The 18737-nt window shown below is 41.3% G+C and overlaps 1 protein-coding gene across 1 annotated transcript in view; it reads right to left on the reverse strand.

The window, feature by feature from the left end:
- LOC124711522 (transient receptor potential channel pyrexia-like) overlaps positions 1 to 18737 on the reverse strand; it is a 239114-nt gene that overhangs the window by 121847 nt on the left and 98530 nt on the right. The window contains exon 4 of the mRNA XM_047241644.1: positions 10768 to 10955. Within this exon, the coding sequence (XP_047097600.1) occupies positions 10768 to 10955 (188 nt within the window). The remainder of the gene's footprint in view (positions 1 to 10767; positions 10956 to 18737) is intronic.

Raw genomic sequence — 18737 nt, forward strand, 5'->3', positions numbered from 1 at the left:
AACAGGCAGGCCATTCTATTCACCTAGTATCAGTCCATAAGGTGCTCCATCTGTTCATTTGGATGCAGTCGCATACTTTCATTCATAAGAATGAGGTTGGAGCTGAAGGCATCCCTGAAAAGACGCATGTGGGGAAGGCATACAGTGAAACAATAACATTGGCCGGTGAGTGTACTTGTTCAAAGATTTATAGGTCAGTATACCAACTCAAAATTACGCCTCCCATCACAAAAACTCCTCGACTACCAAAACAGTCACATTATACAATGCTTCTAGGTGCATTATGTGCTCCCATCTTTTCCTGTCAGACAAGATCTGCATCCAGCACTGCCAGGCATGATCGTTTTGGGGTCAAGGTGTTGTATATGGAACATCATATAATGTTGTATGGACAAACTGAGCTCCAAATCTTGTGTCCTTTCATGGTGCATTTGGCCATGACATCATTTATGTGGATGATAATGTGCGACTGAAACGAACTGTGCAGTCATAGGAGCACTTGGAACAAGAGGATATTCAGCGAATAGAGTGGGCTCCCCTTTCCTCTGATTTAACTCCCATCGATCGATTGAATCTCAATGTAAGCAAGTGTAATGTACTGCGAATACACAGAAAGAAATATCCTGTATCATTTAGCTAAAAATAGCTGGTCAGCAACTGGAAGCAGTTAATTCCATAAATTATCTGGGAGTAGGCATTAGGGGTGATTTAAAATGGAATGACCATATGACATTAATCGTCGGTAAAGCAGATGCCAGAGTGAGATTCATTTGAAGAATCCTAAGAAAATGCAGTCCGAAAACAGAGGAAGTAGGTTACAGTAAACTTGTTCGCCCACTGCTTGAATTAGATAGGGTTGATAGAAGAGGTAGAGAAGATCCAACAGAGAGCAGCGCGCTTCGTTGCAGGATCATTTAGTAATCGCGAAAGCGTTACAGAGATGATAGATAAACTCCAGTGAAAGACTCTGCAAGAGAGACGCTCAGTAGCTCGGTAAGGGATTTTGTTGAAGTTTCGAGAACATACCTTCACCGAGGAGTCAAGCAATATATTGCTCCCTCCTATGTATATCTTACGAAGAGACCATGAGGATAAAATCAAAGAGATTAGAGCCCACACAGAGGCATACTGACAATCTTTCTTTCCACGAACAATACGAGACTGGAATAGAAGGGAGAACCGATAGAGGTACTCAAGGACCCTCCGCCATGCACCGTCAGGTGGCTTGCGGAGTATGGATGTAGATGTAGATGTAGATCACATGTGAACTATGTTCTGGAGTCGTGTTTCAGCAAGTTCACATGCACCAACGGCAAGCAAGGAGTTGTCAACTGCGCTAGTGGAAGAATGGAACATCCTACCGAAAGAACTCTTTAACAAGCTCCTCATCAACCTTGTAGTCAGCATGGGAGTATGCTGCAGAGCATGCATTCCTCTCTATGGTATTTACACGCCCTATCGAGAACCAAGTTCCGCCTTTTGCGCTCTGTATGGGACCATGATGAATGATGTTGACTTCAGTATAATTACTTGAATAAAAGTAACATTTTCTCATTGGGTATTTCTTTCAGTTACCCTCTGTACATGGTCAAGTTGCACTGAGCTTCGTTACTTGGCATTAGTACATCATGCAAAGGTTACTTCCACCCTTAAGTTTTGTGCACCAGGATGTTTTAATTTCCCAAGTGGGAAGAAATAAGGGCCACAGTACAAAGTATAGCGGAGGATACCTTGAGAAAAAGAAGAGAATGAAGAAGAGAAAATGGATCCACGAGACATGCCAGAAGGCTGCTGGAAGGAGAAGGAAGGTAAGGGAGAAGTGACTGGCTGCAAGGGAGAATGAGCAGAAAAGAAAACATTTTCACTACATCAGAAAGGAGATGAAGCCAATCCTGAGAACAGGATACATGTAACCAGATGCTTAGGACAAGCTGAGCAGGAAGCCACCACAAGAACGCAAGACAATTTTTACAGTGCATCAAAAACCAGAAATCTGGATTTTCATTCGAGATAAAAACAGCAAGGAAAGAATTGCAGAGAACTGGAGGGAATGCTCCTCAGAACTCTTGAATCCCCCAGCCCCAGATAAGATGCTACTTGCACAAACCAAGGAGAGAAGGAAAAATGAAAAAGAATGGGAAGCGACTAAAGAAGATATGAAGATGGCAATCAAAAGATTCAGAAACAACAAGGCTCATGGAAGGACAGAATAACAGGAGAATTAATCACTGAAGGCGGTAAGAGCTTCCAGTTACAGCTACATAAGCTGGTCAAGTTGATACAGATGGATGATACATTGACAGAAGAATGTAAATTGGCCATAATATGCCCGATATGTAAGCAGAGAAGCAAAACGCATCAGCTTCTTTGCTGAATGTAATCTACAAGGAAGTGTCTATCATTATCTTCAGGAAATTACAGCTGTTCACAGAGAACAGTATACAGGAATACCAAGCTGGTTTAGACCAAATCGATCAACAATAGATCACATTTTCACGCTAAAACAATTGCTTGGAAACCACTGAGAATATGATGAAGACATTATAGTCTGTTAGTGGCTTTTGAATATGCTTACATCATCCATAGCAATAGCCTATACAATACACAGAGGAACTTCAGAACGCCTGAGAAGTTAGTGAGACTGGTGCAAACCTGTATGGATGGGTCAAGCACAGCAATGCGTTTCCGAGGAATCACCCCAAAATCTGTCAAGACTGAGACAGGTCCCAGACAAGAGGATGCTCTCATGTGGTCTGTTCAACGTCATCTTACAGAAAGTATTAAGGGAACGCAGGTAACAGGAATGGGCTGTAGAACAGATGGGTGGTAGTTTTAATTGTCATGCATATTCAGATAATACAGGACTGCTAAATGAATCAAATTATGAGTTGAATGAAATGTACAAGAAATGGTATAACGTTAATCAAGACAAAACGGAATTCATGCAATTAGGATGAAGACCAGAGCAGCACTAATGTCTTTAGATATATGGCATAGGCTCAAGAGATTTCACCACTTAAAATATTTGGGGTCTCGCTTTAGTAGCAACAAGAGATAGAAATCGAAGTCAAGGAGCGACTAGCGTTGGGAATGAAATGTACGTATTCCCTCAGAGAGAAGCTTAGTTCAAAATCTAAGATGAGAATATATAACACAATGATATGCCCATCAATCACGTGCGGCTTAGAAACCTGGAGCATGACTAAACAAGAAAAGGAGAAACGGTTAACATTTGAAAAATGAGTAATGAGGAGGATATGGGGACCTGTCTTAGATAAAGGAGAATTTTGAAGGAGGAAGACTGAGGCGATATACCGCTTCATTCACGAGCCGACAATTCTACAGAAGCTGAAGAGAAGAATCTCATGAGCAGGCTATGTAGCCCATACACCAGAAGAAAGGTGGGTGAAAAAAGCACCTGAGGCGTAACTGAACACGAGACTCCCCATAGGACGATCAAAGCAGTGCTGGGTGGGGACAAGGGCCTGGCAGCCCTGTGGACTGAAGACTCCTGGAGTAATCAAGCGCAAAACAGGAATGGAAGCAGTTTGTGGAAGCAGCACATGGACTGCAGGACCTGTGACGACTGAACATCTATGGGAGCAAGAACACAGATTAAATTGATTTTATCTGTAACAAAAGTCATCCCTAAAATTATCTCAGAGTATAATAAATCAGTAGTTTGCTGTATGATGTGGTGCCAAATGTTTTTCAGGAGACATAGGCTTTTGTCTACTAGGAAGCAGTGCCATTGCAGCATAATTAATTAAAACAGATACTCAGCAACAAGATAAAGTGCAGTACAAAACCTAAAAATAGATGGTGAAGTCTTCTTATGCAAATACTTAGTTTGCCAAAATCGCAATTGTTTGTGCAGCCATGCCTAGTTACGGCAAATTTGAAATGCCATTTTCAAACCACATTAGTACAACTTGTAGCGTCTATGATGACTATTACAGGTAAGCAATTTGTCATAATTGATTAAGGCAAAGGGACTACCTATAGTGGTCGTTGCGGACGCTACAGGTTGTACTAATGTGATTTGAAAATGGCAATACGAATTTGCTGAAAGTAGGCATCACTGAACAACAATTCGATTTGGCAAATAAATTTTTCGATTACAGGTCACCTTTTACAGGACTAACTACGTCAGGTAATGGGAAAACCTAAAAATTTGCAGTGGCTACCCTTGTTTTCCCATCCAAAAATAGGTGACTACTGAGCTTTCACACTTGTCTCAAACAAGATAAATGACTTTGCATTTATCCCTTCAAAGCTTTAATCTACGTTCATACCAAATATTGAATTCATATTCTTGACACTGCTAAGAAGCGCGTGTATAAAATCCATTGTAAGTTTAAAAGGTATCTTCCAGTACTACTTACACAATAACGTTCAAAATCTGCAGAGCACTTATGGAGAAATTTTACGTCGCTGGCGACAAAGATACAGTTCTCCACGTCGGAATGCTGACTCCACAGACACTCCTACACTATGTGCTAGACCATATAGTTTCAATGTAGTGGCGGTGGATCTTTCTTGTGAGAGTCGAGAATGACCTGTCGACAGGAACAGTTGGGCGCGGGTTGGTGAGGGCATTACTGGATGCTGGTCGCTTTTAGTGTATGACACTGCTATTAAAATTCCGAAAATTACTTGTGAACTTCGTTTGTATGGCGGACAGGAGGACAATCATTAACATAGAATAACAGTGAATCGTTATGTTCAACTGAATAGACAAGACTGGTTTCATGGGTACCCCTAATTACCCTTCAACTGCATCAGGATCCACTGCAAGTACTGTGAAAGTTAGGTGGGAGGCGGGAAAACATGGATATCATGGTTGAGCGGCTGCTCATAAGCCACAAATCACGGCAGTAAATGCCAAACCACGCTTCGCTTGGTGTAAGAAGCGTTAACATTGGACGACTGAATAGTGGAAAAACGTTTTGTGGAGTGGCGAATCACGGAACACAATGTGGCGATCCGATGGCAGGGTGTGGGTATGGCGAATGCCCAGTGAACGTCATCTGCCAGCGTGTGTAGTGTCATGGAGGGGGTTTGCACCACTTGTTTTGCTTGGCAGTATTACAGCACAGGAATACATTGATGTTTAAAGCACATTCTTGCTTCCAACTGTTGAAGAGTAATTAGGGGTTGGCGATTGCCTCTTTCAACACGATCGAGCACCTGTTCGTATTGCACGGCCTGTGGTGGAGTGGTTACACGACAGTAACATCCCAGTGATGCACAGAGTCCTGACCTGAATCCCACAGAACACCTTTGGGATGTTTCGAAACGCTGACTTCGTGCCAGGCCTCACCGACTGACATCGATACCTCTCCTCAGTGCAGCACTCTGTGAAGAATGGGCTGCCATTCTCCAAGAAACCTTCCAGCAACTGGTTGAACGTTTGTCTGCGAGAGTGGAAGCTGTCATCAAGGCAAAGGGTGGGCCAACACCGTATCGAATTCCAGTATTATCGATGGAGGGCGCCACGAACTTATAAGTCAAGTTGTCCGGATACTTTTGATGACATAGTGTGCATGCATCTGTCCTTCGTAATTACTTATGTGACGCATGTTCATGTTGTGCACTGATACGCAGCAGTCTACTGCCAGACTGGCGGATCTCCTGTTCTAATCACAATGTGATTTATAATAATTACTATCTGAGCTTAATTCCTGTGAGTTAGTAAAATAGTTAACTATTTTAATGAATGACATCAGAGACTACCAAAGTTAGCTGTTTGCCTCTATATTAATTCCTCCTCTTTACTGGAGGAAGTTTGAATGCATGATCAACAGGGCCCGATGGGCCAAGTCAGTGACCCAGTGTTACAAAACGTCCTCCTGATGGCAGCGAAATGTCTTTCTGGAAGACAGCAAAAGCCACAGTGACCGTTAGAAGCAGGTACGGGCCTCATACTGTTTTCGCGTAATGCTTTGCACACTGAACGGCACGGTGCAATAGTTATTGTGATGTGATGAAAAACTGCACTCGGGAGAGAGTAGTAGTTTTTATAAACAGGGCCAACCAAGATAAACAAACTTCGAAATAAGGGCGTTCAAATTAGCCTTCACTAATGCTATGTGAGGGGCAGTCAGTGATAGATAAACATCTTGGTGTGTCTTGAGAAGCAGCTGGTCTGCTTTGTGAACAAGTATTCTTTTCTATTTTAGCCAACTCTCTGTCACAACTTTGTGTGAGGTGGGAGACCTCTGGCCAAAAAGGCTGTAAGACGTCTCTATATTGACTAGCTTAAACAAATAGAGTATAGGAACTCAAGACGTCAGTTTTCGAGCAGTGTGTCTGTGGAACACAGACAGATGCTGAAATATCAAAGTGACTGAAGGTTGGAAGAGAAACTGTGAATTGGTAAGAACTGCAAGCCCAGGATGTAATAACTGATTAATGTCGCAAACATTTTGCGTGGATGGGTGGTTGTTGACATGCTAACAAATATATCATTGGCTAGTACTTTGCATCGCTGTTTTTGTTGGTGCACTAGAACTGTGCGGGCTTCCTGGAAGTAGAACAAGCTCATTTCTTGATAGAGAGACACTTCTCTTGAAGATGCAGCTGAGAAGACTTCAGTGCAAAATACAGAGGACACTTGGATTTGGAAGACAGAAGAGAACACTTGACAAAAGACTTCAGCTGCAGAGCATGGCACCCACTTCACATCATATATCTCAGAACTGAGTATGGCGAGAGATCACAGCAATGGCGAGCAATCAACAAGCAGTGTGCAAAAATTCAAGTGCGTTTAAGGGCACGCAGTTAGAACAAGCCGCATTTCAGAATACAACATTGTCATAAGCGTCTACTGGTTCATTTCGAATCAAATGGAAATGTTAGTTCCATGTGTAGTTCATTCATTCTTCTGGCAGACGCAAGCAATCACTGTCCCATTAGTCTGAGTTATCCAGTCCTTGCGGAGGTATTCACGTATTAGATTTATATTAATCAATGTCAACAATTCCTAGTTATGATTATCTCTACATTGCTTGGGGTCAGATAAACCTGTAATACACTACTGGCCATTAAAATTTCTACACTACGAATATGACGTGCTACAGACGTGAAATTTAACCGACAGGAAGAAGATGCTGTGATATGCAAATGATTAGCTTTTCAGAGCGTTCACAAAAGGTTGGCGCCGGTGGCGACACCTACAACGTGCTGACATAGGGAAAGTTTCCAACCGATTTCTCATACACAAACAGCGGTTGACCGGCGTTGTCTGGTGAAACGTTGTTGTGATGCCTCGTGTAAGGAGGAGAAATGCGTACCATCACGTTTCCGACTTTGATAAACGTCGGATTGCAGCCTATCGCGATTGCGGTTTATCGTATCGTGACATTGCTGCTTGCGTTGATCGAGATCCAATGACTGTTAGCAGAATATGGAATCAGTGGGTTCAGGAGGAATAATACGGAATGCTGTGCTGGATCCCAACGGACACGTATCAGTAGCAGTCGAGATGACAGGCATCTTATCCGCATGGCTGTAACGGATCGTGCAGCCACGTCTCGATCCCTGAGTCAACAGGCGGGGAAGTTTGCAAGACAACAACCATCTGCACCAACAGTTCGACACCGTTTGCAGCAGCATGGACTATCAGCTCGGAGACCGTGGCTGCGGTTACCCTTGACGCTGCATCACAGACAGGAGTGCCTGCGATGGTGTACTCAACGATGAACCTGGGTGCATGAATGGCAAAACGTAATTTTTTCGGATGAATCCAGGTTCTGTTTACATCATCATGATGGTCGCATCCGTGTTTGGCGACATCGCGGTGAACGCACATTGGAAGCGTGTATTCGTCATCGCCATACTGGCGTATCACCTGCGTGGTGGTATGGGGTACCATTGGTTACACGTCTCCGGACACCTCTTGTTCGCATTGATGGCACTTTGAGCAGCGGACGTTACATTTCAGATGTGTTACGATCGTCATCGCCATACTGGCGTATCACCTGCGTGGTGGTATGGGGTACCATTGGTTACACGTCTCCGGACACCTCTTGTTCGCATTGATGGCACTTTGAACAGTGGACGTTACATTTCAGATGTGTTACGACCCGTGGCTCTACCCTTCATTCGATCCCTGTGAAACTCTACATTTCTGCAGCATAATGCACGACGGCATGTTGCAGGTCCTGTATGGGCCTTTCTGGATACAGAAAATGTTCGACTGCTGCCCTGGCAAGCACATTCTCCAGATCTTTCACCAACTGAAGAAGTCTGGTCAATGGTGGCCGAGCAACTGGCTCGTCACAATACGACAGTCACTACTCTTCATGAACTGTGGTATAGTGTTGAAGCTACATGTACACGCCATCCAAGCTCTGTTTGACTCAATGCCCAGGTGTATCAAGGCCGTTATTACGGCCAGAGGTGGTTGTTCTAGGTACTGATTTCTCGAGATCTATGCACCAAAATTGCGTGAAAATGTAATCACATGTCAGTTCTAAAATAATATATTTGTCCAATGAATACCCGTTTATCATCTGAATTTCTTCTTGGTGTAGCAATTTTAATGGCCAGTAGTGTAATTTGTTATGACTCACGTTTACTATAGCCACCCTTTCCGGTTAGTTACCTATTGTGCGAAACATTTTTCATTCAGTGCATGTGAACCCAAGGGGTTGGGGGAATCTGACCATCAGCCAGTCCAATCGATGCTGATCATCCTGACATCCACAGCGGTATATTGAAGGCTAAGCCATATCCTCACATAAATAACTGGCGATACCTGTCAGGATTTTGTTTACATCGGACCTTCCAACCCTTAGAACATACACCAAAAAATTTATAACCATGCACAGAGAATGAGTAGGTTGGAGGATGTGGCACTTTTAGTTACGGACAGTGTGTATAATTTAACCTCCAATAAGACAACTGTAAACAGTGCCGAAGAAGCTCGTGCTTACTTACATTTGACGAGGCAAATCGTAGGAGAATTGACACAGAGCATAGCGACTCGTTAGAGGATTTGGCATTAGGCACTGACAGTGTTCAGAATTCACTCTGTCGCAGAGTAGATGCAGGTACTATCGAAGATTGGTGGACGTTGGATTGAACGCTGTAATGGCATTAGCTGATAAATTCTGTGGCAACATCTTTGATGGTGGTAGTCAGAAACACAATATGGCTTCACATCAAGTAACGGCTACAATACGAGGAAGCTTTCCAGACAACCAGAAAATTCGCATATATTCGACGAGGAACAGTTTGTGGTAACCGATCATGTTCTTGATGTGGTAGATCAGGAGACATTGAAAATTCGTTGTGGAGAACTAGTAGTAACAAATATCAAAGATTTCTTTCCACTCAACAGAAACACAGCTATCAGTGGCAGGGTGGAATGATCCGGTGGAGCAGTATCGATTCTTGGTACGGTATGTAATTTCTGGTAAGAATTCGAAAATGAGAGCAACTTCCGGAGAGGACCAAAGGGGCAAGAGGAAGACTTCATGGGGACAGGGGGCGAGCTTTCGTGTAGAGAGGCCTGACTAATTGTTCATAGAAGTAATTAACTGACAGTTGGAAGCGAGTGAGACTAAAGCAAAACTGATATTGAGGACTTTCGACAGGATTATGACTTCTTGTAAACAGCTTAATGATACCTGTTTGTTATTTATTATTTGTATGTTACATGTAAGAGGTAGTTTTTAGTTATTTTATTGGTGAAAGAGAGTAGTTGCCCACAGTAATGTGAGAAAAATGCTTAACCCTCCAGTATACGAGCAAGGAGAGTTCTACAGCTACATGATTACTCTGCAATTCACGATTGAGTGCCTTGCAGATGGTTCATCAAGTCATCTTCTAGCAATTTTTTTTTACCGTTCCTCAAAACGAACACATAAATCTTTCTGAGCGAGCTCTGATTTCTCCTCTTTTATTATGATAATCATGTAGGTGGGCGTCAATGAAATATTTTCACACTCTGAGGGCAAAGTTGGTGACGGAAACTTCATGAGAAGAGCCTGCCGCAAGAAAAACGCCTTTGTCTTCATGATTGCCATCTCAATTCGTGTATCATATCCATGACACTCTTCCCCCTACTCGCAACTTTCAAAGACTGACACAAATTTAATAAGGATTAAATAGAAACTGGCATTAACGTCTGTTTCTAAGTATACCTCACTCCATACCACCTCTTTTAACTTACTATTAAAACACTGAATCCTGTTCTCATTAATAAACCTCACTGGTTTGTATGAACCAGTCTCCAGACTGTAAGTTGCCATATTTGTTTATTTCCATTAATTGTTCATCACAATCAGATAGTTCATTAAGAAGTGGGTGCACATTAAATCTTTCAGCCTGAGCACTGTCTGTTAAAACGTTATCAGTCAGTAGCCTACAATCCTGCTGCACACGAGTTAGAAAACTGACTAGTCTAATTAGTCTGAAATACCCAAATAAAATTTCTAATTTATTATTCCTGTCACTGTCTTTTAACAAATCTACATAGAAATCCTCACAAATTATTACTCAAGAAATATTTTCTTTTTAACTATGAACTTTTTGAAAGGCATTTGAGAATCCTTCAAATGAAATATTTTAAAAATTAGAGTTAGAAAGCTTATACAGTCCAATCTCACCCCTGGTTTGCCACTTAAACAACGCGTAACGAAGGCAGAATGTGTGCTGTGCTCGTCAGTTGGACCTTTATTTCTCATACCGTCGCTCGCACCACAGTGATCACACGACGCGGTCTTCGTTCTTCCCAGACCACTGCAGACGGAGACTGACCTGCAGCGCAGTGATGCGGACGGGCCCCATGCGGGCCGTGGCGAGGTGTGGGTGGCTGTCCAAGACGGCGCCCACGGCGGCCGCGTCGCCGGCCCCCAGCGCCTTCAGCAGCTCGTCGGCGCCCTCGAAGAAGTCGCCGCTCATCTGGCGTGACACCGTCACGTCCGGCGGGTACGCGTGTCGACTGTCTGCGCACAGGCCAAGCACGTGCTGCCAGCTAACACACCTTAGGACTTAAAAGGGAAACTCCCCATCGCACCCCCCTCAGATTAGTGGTAAGAGGGCCCAGTCGACAGCCCACCAAAAACTGAACACAGATCAAGCATGAAAACAGGGAGAAGGAGTACTGCACTGTGAAAAAAAAAGAAGCGAAGTAGAAACAGTGAACGGCGAATTGTAGGAATCATGTCGTCGTGGTTGTGTGGTCATGGTATCGGACTTCAAAGCGGGAGACGCATGTACAAATCTCCTTGGTGTCTCATTTTTTTTTTTCACAAAATTATTAACCTTCCGTTCGGCCACTGACGTGCGTGTTCTCCCTCTGTATTCTTGGAAATTGTCATACTCAATGTTGGTTATAAAATATGAGTCATATGGTAAGAATACGAATATATAACCGTCACAAGTTAATGTGATGAAAAGTGAGAGTAGGCGAGTATAGACCCCTCGCAGAAATTAAAAAAGCAAATACTTGGATGTGAACTATGTTACAAGAAAGCAATTCAAGAGTCAAAAGTTCCAAAACGGAACTTGTTGATCAGCGACTCCACAGAGTGCTGTGTGCAAATGTGTGTGTGAAATCTTATGGGACTTAACTGCTAAGGTCATCACTCCCTAAGCTTACACACTACATAACCTAAATTATCCTAAGGACAAACACACACACCCATGCCCGAGGGAGGACTCGAACCTCCGCCGGGAGCAGCCACACAGTCCATGACTGCAGGGCCTTAGACCCCTCGGCTAATCCCGCCCAGCTGCTGTATGCACAATGACCATATAATAAGTAAAAGTACAAAGAAGGTTAGCGTTCGCCGTAATTTTGATGATTTATTGACAGCGAAATAGATTTTAGATCACATAATGATCATCTTCAGTGCTGGAAGTTAAAAATTTCACATAGCGATCAGTGTATAAGAAACAAAAGACCGCAAATACACCCGAGTATAAGACAACTGTTGGCAATAATATGCCTTTAGCGTACAAATTAAAGCCCGTAGGCACTGGTGTCTAGTTATTAGTACTAACAGACGCTATGAAACGATCACAATAACTGAAGCCGCTGTTTACATTCACCTATACGGCAGACCTCGGTGTGGCAGGGGCTTGGAACGCCCTCTATGTGACGTTTGTCACGTGAAGACTTAACATTACTTTATTTGGCAACAGATTACCACAAAATACCAAATGTGCACTTGCAAATCATTAACCGAATATTTCAAATTTAAAATTGAACATTAAAAACGCATAGCAAAAAGGAAGGGGGAAATGCACATCTTGCCAACATACACTGGCGTGTTATTTCCAAAACAACTAAAAAAAAAGAAAGAATAAAAATCTACAGGTAAAATTATAAGGTGTCACATTACAGGACTTGTAAAAAAGAAAAATATACAAATAACATGACATAAAATTTAACATAATTGGTTGTAACACAGTAACCGCCATCTGGCGTGGGAAGTCAGAGGTACAAAGTGCTTAATTTACGTAAAATATTACGTTGAAACCAAGAAGTCAAATGCATTAATAGTGGTAATTGTACAATATATGTCACGATTTAACAGGTCAAAATGTCATGAAAAACATTATGTGTCTGACACTAGTTGACAGAGGCTTGTACTTTTAGCACCGGTTCTGTAATAACCTCTGTCAACTGGTGGTCAGGTTACATAACTGACAGTCATAATAGACCCTTAACAAAATCCATGTACACTACGCATTAAGCGTTCGGTTATAATAATGTATATGTTTTCCCTATAGACAAGAAATTTAAATCCTCGTCACTTTCAGGTGATTATTTCATGTTGCTAGTATGTCACTATGTTTTAATTGCTTTAGTAAGTAATTGCGGAAAAATGTGTGTAATCAGGTTCTAATTTGTCTACAATGCGATATATATTTTCGGAATAATTTGTACTGTTACCTTTCCTAAGTTATGAAGTTCTTTCTGGATGTACGATATATATTACTAGTTATCCACACCTTGCATTTTACATTAATTGTTATGGCCTACTTTTGATATATGGCTATTTTCAAAATCAGCTTTTATGTTATGAGGGGTCCCACTGCTGCTATAAGACATTTAAATCTCCTTCATATGAGTATCCAAAACCGTTTGCTTGACAGTGGTGTTGTATCAACTGTAAACGTATGTGTGATGGGTTCTGACCCAGTGCTTGTGCAAAAGTGTATAACCAGACTGCGATATATTTTTTTGGGTCCAAGCCTTTATACTTTAATGAGAACACTGTTTCCTTATACCCAAGTTCAGTTTGTATCATATGAGGAAATTTTTTCTATAAATAATAGGTACGGTAGTGGAGGTTTCTATTAGGCTAGCGTATTTCGTACACTTCTGCCTCTAGCCAACATATCACTAACTCTTTGCAATTTGTAGCCGTAATCCTTACTCATGAGTCCGCTAAACGATATCTGCATCCACAATGTGCTTTTAAATCATTCTGATTTTCATAATTACGATGATTTTTGTAATTAAGCCTCAAATTTGTTATAATGTGTTAACATGTCCCAATGAGACGAGTGCGATGTGTGTATCATCATGTTGTTCAATACGATAAAAAATTGTTAGTCTGCACCCTAAAAAAATTTTATAACTCACAAAAACATGACGTTTTGACCTGTTAAATCGTGACATATATTGTACAATTACCACTATTTATGTATTTGACTTCTTGGTTTCAATGTAATATTTTATGTAAATTAAGAACTTTGTACCTCTGACTTCCCATGCCAGATGGCGGTTACTATGCTACAACAAATTATGTTATATTTGATGTCATGTTATTTGTATATTTTTCTTTTTTACAATTCCTCTAATATGACACCTCATAATTTTACCTGTGTATTTTTATTCTTCATAGTTTTTTAAGTTATTTTGAAAATGTACAATTTTAAACTTGAAATATTCAGTTAATGATTTGGAAGTGCACATTTGGTATTTTGTGGTAATCTCTTGCCAAATAAAGTAATGTTAAGCGTTCACGTGAGACACGTCACATAGAGGGCGTTCCAAGCCCCTCTCACACCGAGATTTGCTGTACAGGTGAATGTAAACAGCTGCTTCAGTTATTGTGATCGTTTCATAGCGTCTGTTGGTGCTAATAACTAGACACCAGTGCCTACGAGCTTTAATTTGCACGCTAAAGGTATGTTCTTGCCAACAACTGGTTTATATTCGGGTGTATTTGTGGTCTTTTGTTTCTTATTCACTGATCGCTATGTGAAATTTTTAACTTCCAGCACTGAAGATGATCATTATGTGATCTAAAATCGTTTTCGCTGTCAATAAATCATCAAAATTACGACCAACGCTGACCTTTCCTCTAATTTAATATGCTACTTGTGTAGAATAAACAGGAGGTACATACGTTTGTAAGCCCCTTCCTCTCACTTCGCTGTTGCAAACGGACGTTGCAGCACGACACAGGCACAAATTTGAATACAGCGAACAGATACGTCAATGACCTGACGGACAGTTCATAATTTTATGTAAAAAATTGGGCGCGAGGGAGATTCGAGCACGGTCCTCCAGCTTTACGGTCCAATACCGTGACCACACAACCACGACGATGTCGCTATTCACGTTCGCTCGATGTTGAACATCTTGGGTTCTTTTTTCACAGTTCACTACAGCTTCTTCCTGTTTTTATGCTTCATCTGTATACAGTTCTTGACGGAATATCCACTGCGCCATCTTACCACTAAATCTAAAGGCGTTGCAATAGGGAGTTGTTAGCATAGCCGCCATCACACAAGGACTGTCACGTGAATTCGATATAACGGCACCACATTTTAATAACACTTTAATTAGACCTCAAACTTTAACATTAGACTATTTTTCTTGGTTTCACACATTTCTTTCTTACTGTAGTCCTATCCACGAAGGATGACGTGTAGCGCAGGCCGAGCTCCAGACGGGGATTGCATTGTTGCCGGTTCCAGGCGACAGCTGCGGTAAGCACATACACGTGCTTTGCGCTTAAAGAAAGAATGTATCCTGCGAATTGTGTCTCTCGCCTGCTTATGTAGAATTTGTCACTTCCACTACCATCAGTGATGACAACTCGTAATATGTGGATCAAAAATTCATTAAATAACTCACTACAATCACGTTTAATGTTCCCATTGGCTATGACATTCACAGCAGATGCCTCAGGACATTACTGAACCCTTACTGGTTGTCGCAGAGTGTGTGACGTAGATGCGAAGAACAACCATAAACTCGACTGTCATCGCTCCTGACTCCAACCCTAAGAGCAATGGTAACTCATTGTTACTGCAAGGGACGCAAATCCAAGTAAACTGTCTCACAAAAAAAAGTGAAGAACAAAATCGAGTCAGATTTACAAAGAACTGTCTGACCATGATGTGTTCCAGCGGGAAGCTTCCCGTGTCTTCGTGTCTTTTTCAATATATTTGCTCTTACTACGATCTGAAATTTATTTCAGAAATCGGATAGTCGTACTTCTCTATCATTCGTACTTCCTAGACGATATATCATCCCATTACGAACTCTTCTATTCTTTCACCTACAACTGCGTTCCAGTTCAGCGTGACTATTAGTTTTTCATCTCCCTTTACACACTGAACTAGTCGGCATGCTTACCCGAACTATCGCTGTTGGTGTTGGATTGCTGTCGATTCCGATGAGAACAACCCCTTCACTGAACTGTTCACAGCAACCTACTCTCTCCGCTACTCTCCCATTCATAACGAATCCTACTCCCTTCATACCATTTTCTGCTGCAACTGATATCACCCTTTACTCATCCGACCATAAATCTTTGTCTTATTATTTCCCTCTGCAGATTTTCTAGCTTCCCTATCACGTTCAACCTTCTGACATTCGACGGCCCAGTTCGTAGAACGTTACGCTTTCCTTGGTTATTCAATCTTCTCGTGGTCATCTCCCTCTTGGCCGCAGATCCGAATGGAGGACTAATCCGGAAACTTTTACCAATGGAGAGATCGTCTTGGTTACACACTGTGTGTCTTTAATTCAGTGGTTTCCATTTCCTTCTGCATCCTCATGAGGTTGATCATTGCTGATTCTTCCACCTTTTAGGGTCAGTTTCCCATCCCAGGGGTAACAGAGTGCAATCAACATCTGCTCGCTCCTTCACCATCTTTGACTAGGCCGTTAGCAGAACGAGGGTGCCCTCTTATCCCCGATGTCGTCGGCCGTCTTTGCTGATGATTTTTATTCAGAATTCAACCCTCACATGGCATCAGCTCTGGAAAAACATATTGTGTGCCCGGGATCTTTTTTGACTCTACAGTAATTCAAGCGACTTTATGCTGATAAAATTTGAACTATGTCCACAAAAGTAATTATAATTTATTGAGAAACACATGCACGTTGTTGATATTACAACTCCATAGTTTCTTAATATAATTAAGTTACATATAAATTGTAATTATTTACTACGTCTGTTTGAAATATCAAAACATATTTTATTTTGTTTGTTTGGTTCCAAAAATTATTTTAACACAAAATATTTATAACCCACACACTAAGTAACAATACTGTAATTTATTAACATTATGTGTAATATCACTTACATGGGATTTTATTAGAAATACACTCCATGTCATATGATGAACAATCATTACACAACACACTTATCCAACATGTTATTTGCAAACAAACTTGTGACACCCATCACATTGTTGATTCACTTTCTTGTCCTTTGACGTTGGGCAGGAATCACACCATTTTCTTTTCAGAATTGGAACATCGGCTTCCTGGTTATGGTGTTGTTTTTCCTTTAGAAGATCCTTGAAGCCTGAAGATATTATTGCTGAACGAACGCGTTATGTTCTGCAGTGGGGCGACAGGATTCGTCGTTCAATGTGATGTTTGACTAGTTCCTTTCCTAGTTCTGAGAGGCGTTCTCTTCTTGCATGTTTACTTCTCATATCATGTAAAAATTTACAATTCAGAACGTAAGCGTTGAGACAAGCAAAATCTAGTATATCAAAAAATAGAGCAAGTGGCCACGTTTGACTGAATAATGTCTAGCCATCTTATCAACTGTATCAACTCCTGACCTTGTTGAGTTGTAGAACATTATTATTTCAGGTTTTTTGTGTCCACGTTCACTTACATCAAATGTTTGTTGTAGAGCAGACAGCAAAACGATTGGTTTATTTTGTGTAGGAACATACGAATGTAAAACAGTATTCTGTACATACCCATTAGTGGTCGATAATGGACGCCTCTGTTTTGATGGTAACATTTCTTTCGGTATCTCTTTTCGGTTGGCCCAAAGAGTTCCCACTAGTATCAATTTATTAGCAAGAAGTTCTTGTCCCAAAGCAATTCCTTCAGATGATCAACTAAATCATGTACCATTCGTTTCCCTTGATTTATTTCCCTTCCTTCAGCAGATTTCCCCGTATACAATTGTGCATTTATGACATAATTGGTCTCACTATACACAGCAGCCCACACTTTTATCCCATACTTTTCTGGTTTCGAAGGAATGTGCACCTTGAATGGACACCGTCCCCTGAAAGTACACAGATGCTCATCAACTGTAATATAAGGTCTAGGGACGTGAGACGAAATGCATGTATCAACGAACAATTCAAACGCAGCCCTTAATAGGTTCAACTTTTGATCCAGAAATAGCTTTTCTTTCTCCTCTTGTAATTTTATCATCGAACTGGAGGCGCATCAAAATATCACGAAATCTTGTTAAGCTCATACTGGCTCGAAAAATAGGTAAGCCATACTCTTCTGGCCAAAATCCACTCACAGGTTTCCCACATGCCTTATGCAAACCAGCAATTATTAGTAGACCTAAGAATGCCTGAAGCTCTGTGGAATCGATTTCAATCCAGCATTCAAGAGCTTGGCACAGAATTTTACTATCTTTTGCATGTTTATTGGTATACATTACTATACACTCTGCATGTGATTGGTGATAACATGTCTGAAATAAACTGCCAGCCCTTGACTGTAATTGTGGTGTAAGGTGACGTGGAATATGCGCAGTTTCACGTATTACATTCCTTGCAACCTGCTTACGCACATCTGTCCACTTCTAGACACAAAAGTAGATGCACTCGTTACCTGAATACCATTATCATGTTCTTTACAGTCACTCATATCCACTTCATCTCCAACCTGTATATTTTCCTCTATCATATCTCCATCAGCATCACTGTCATCCTCGTTTCCAAAAATTGATTCGTTATCACTATCACTGTTCTGTTAATCTGCCAAAACCTGCTCGAGACTTTAGTCCCTTGCAAAACGTATATCACCATCCATGACGAGTAAACTATAACAGCACACCTGTCTTCCACAGAACTCAATTCCAAACTGTGAATTTGTTGTAACAATGCACATGAATGTGTTTTCTATTCATTGTTTCCAAAAATGTACAAAAGAACGTCGGTTTATAAGGTGCATTGTTGCCAAGATTTATTTTCGTAACAAACTTATATATAACACTGAAAATCACATATTGGATACCTGATGTATTTTCTGACCCCTCTGCAAAAATTTCAAATTGTTGTACCACAAACTGTGATATGATCGTAAATATTTTACCCAGTTATAATAAAATGTCCATGAACAGCATATCTGGCGGATGAGTAGTCTACACCCACATTAAAACTGTTTATTTGTAGTTAAACGGGTCTTGGGGTCTAAAAAACCCCAGGCATCAAGCGAGGGACAAGCAGTAACTGGGTTCGAGCCCAGGACCAATGACATTTTG

Source organism: Schistocerca piceifrons, chromosome 8 (genome assembly GCF_021461385.2).
Source record: "Schistocerca piceifrons isolate TAMUIC-IGC-003096 chromosome 8, iqSchPice1.1, whole genome shotgun sequence".
NCBI classification, from domain to species: Eukaryota; Metazoa; Arthropoda; class Insecta; order Orthoptera; family Acrididae; genus Schistocerca; species Schistocerca piceifrons.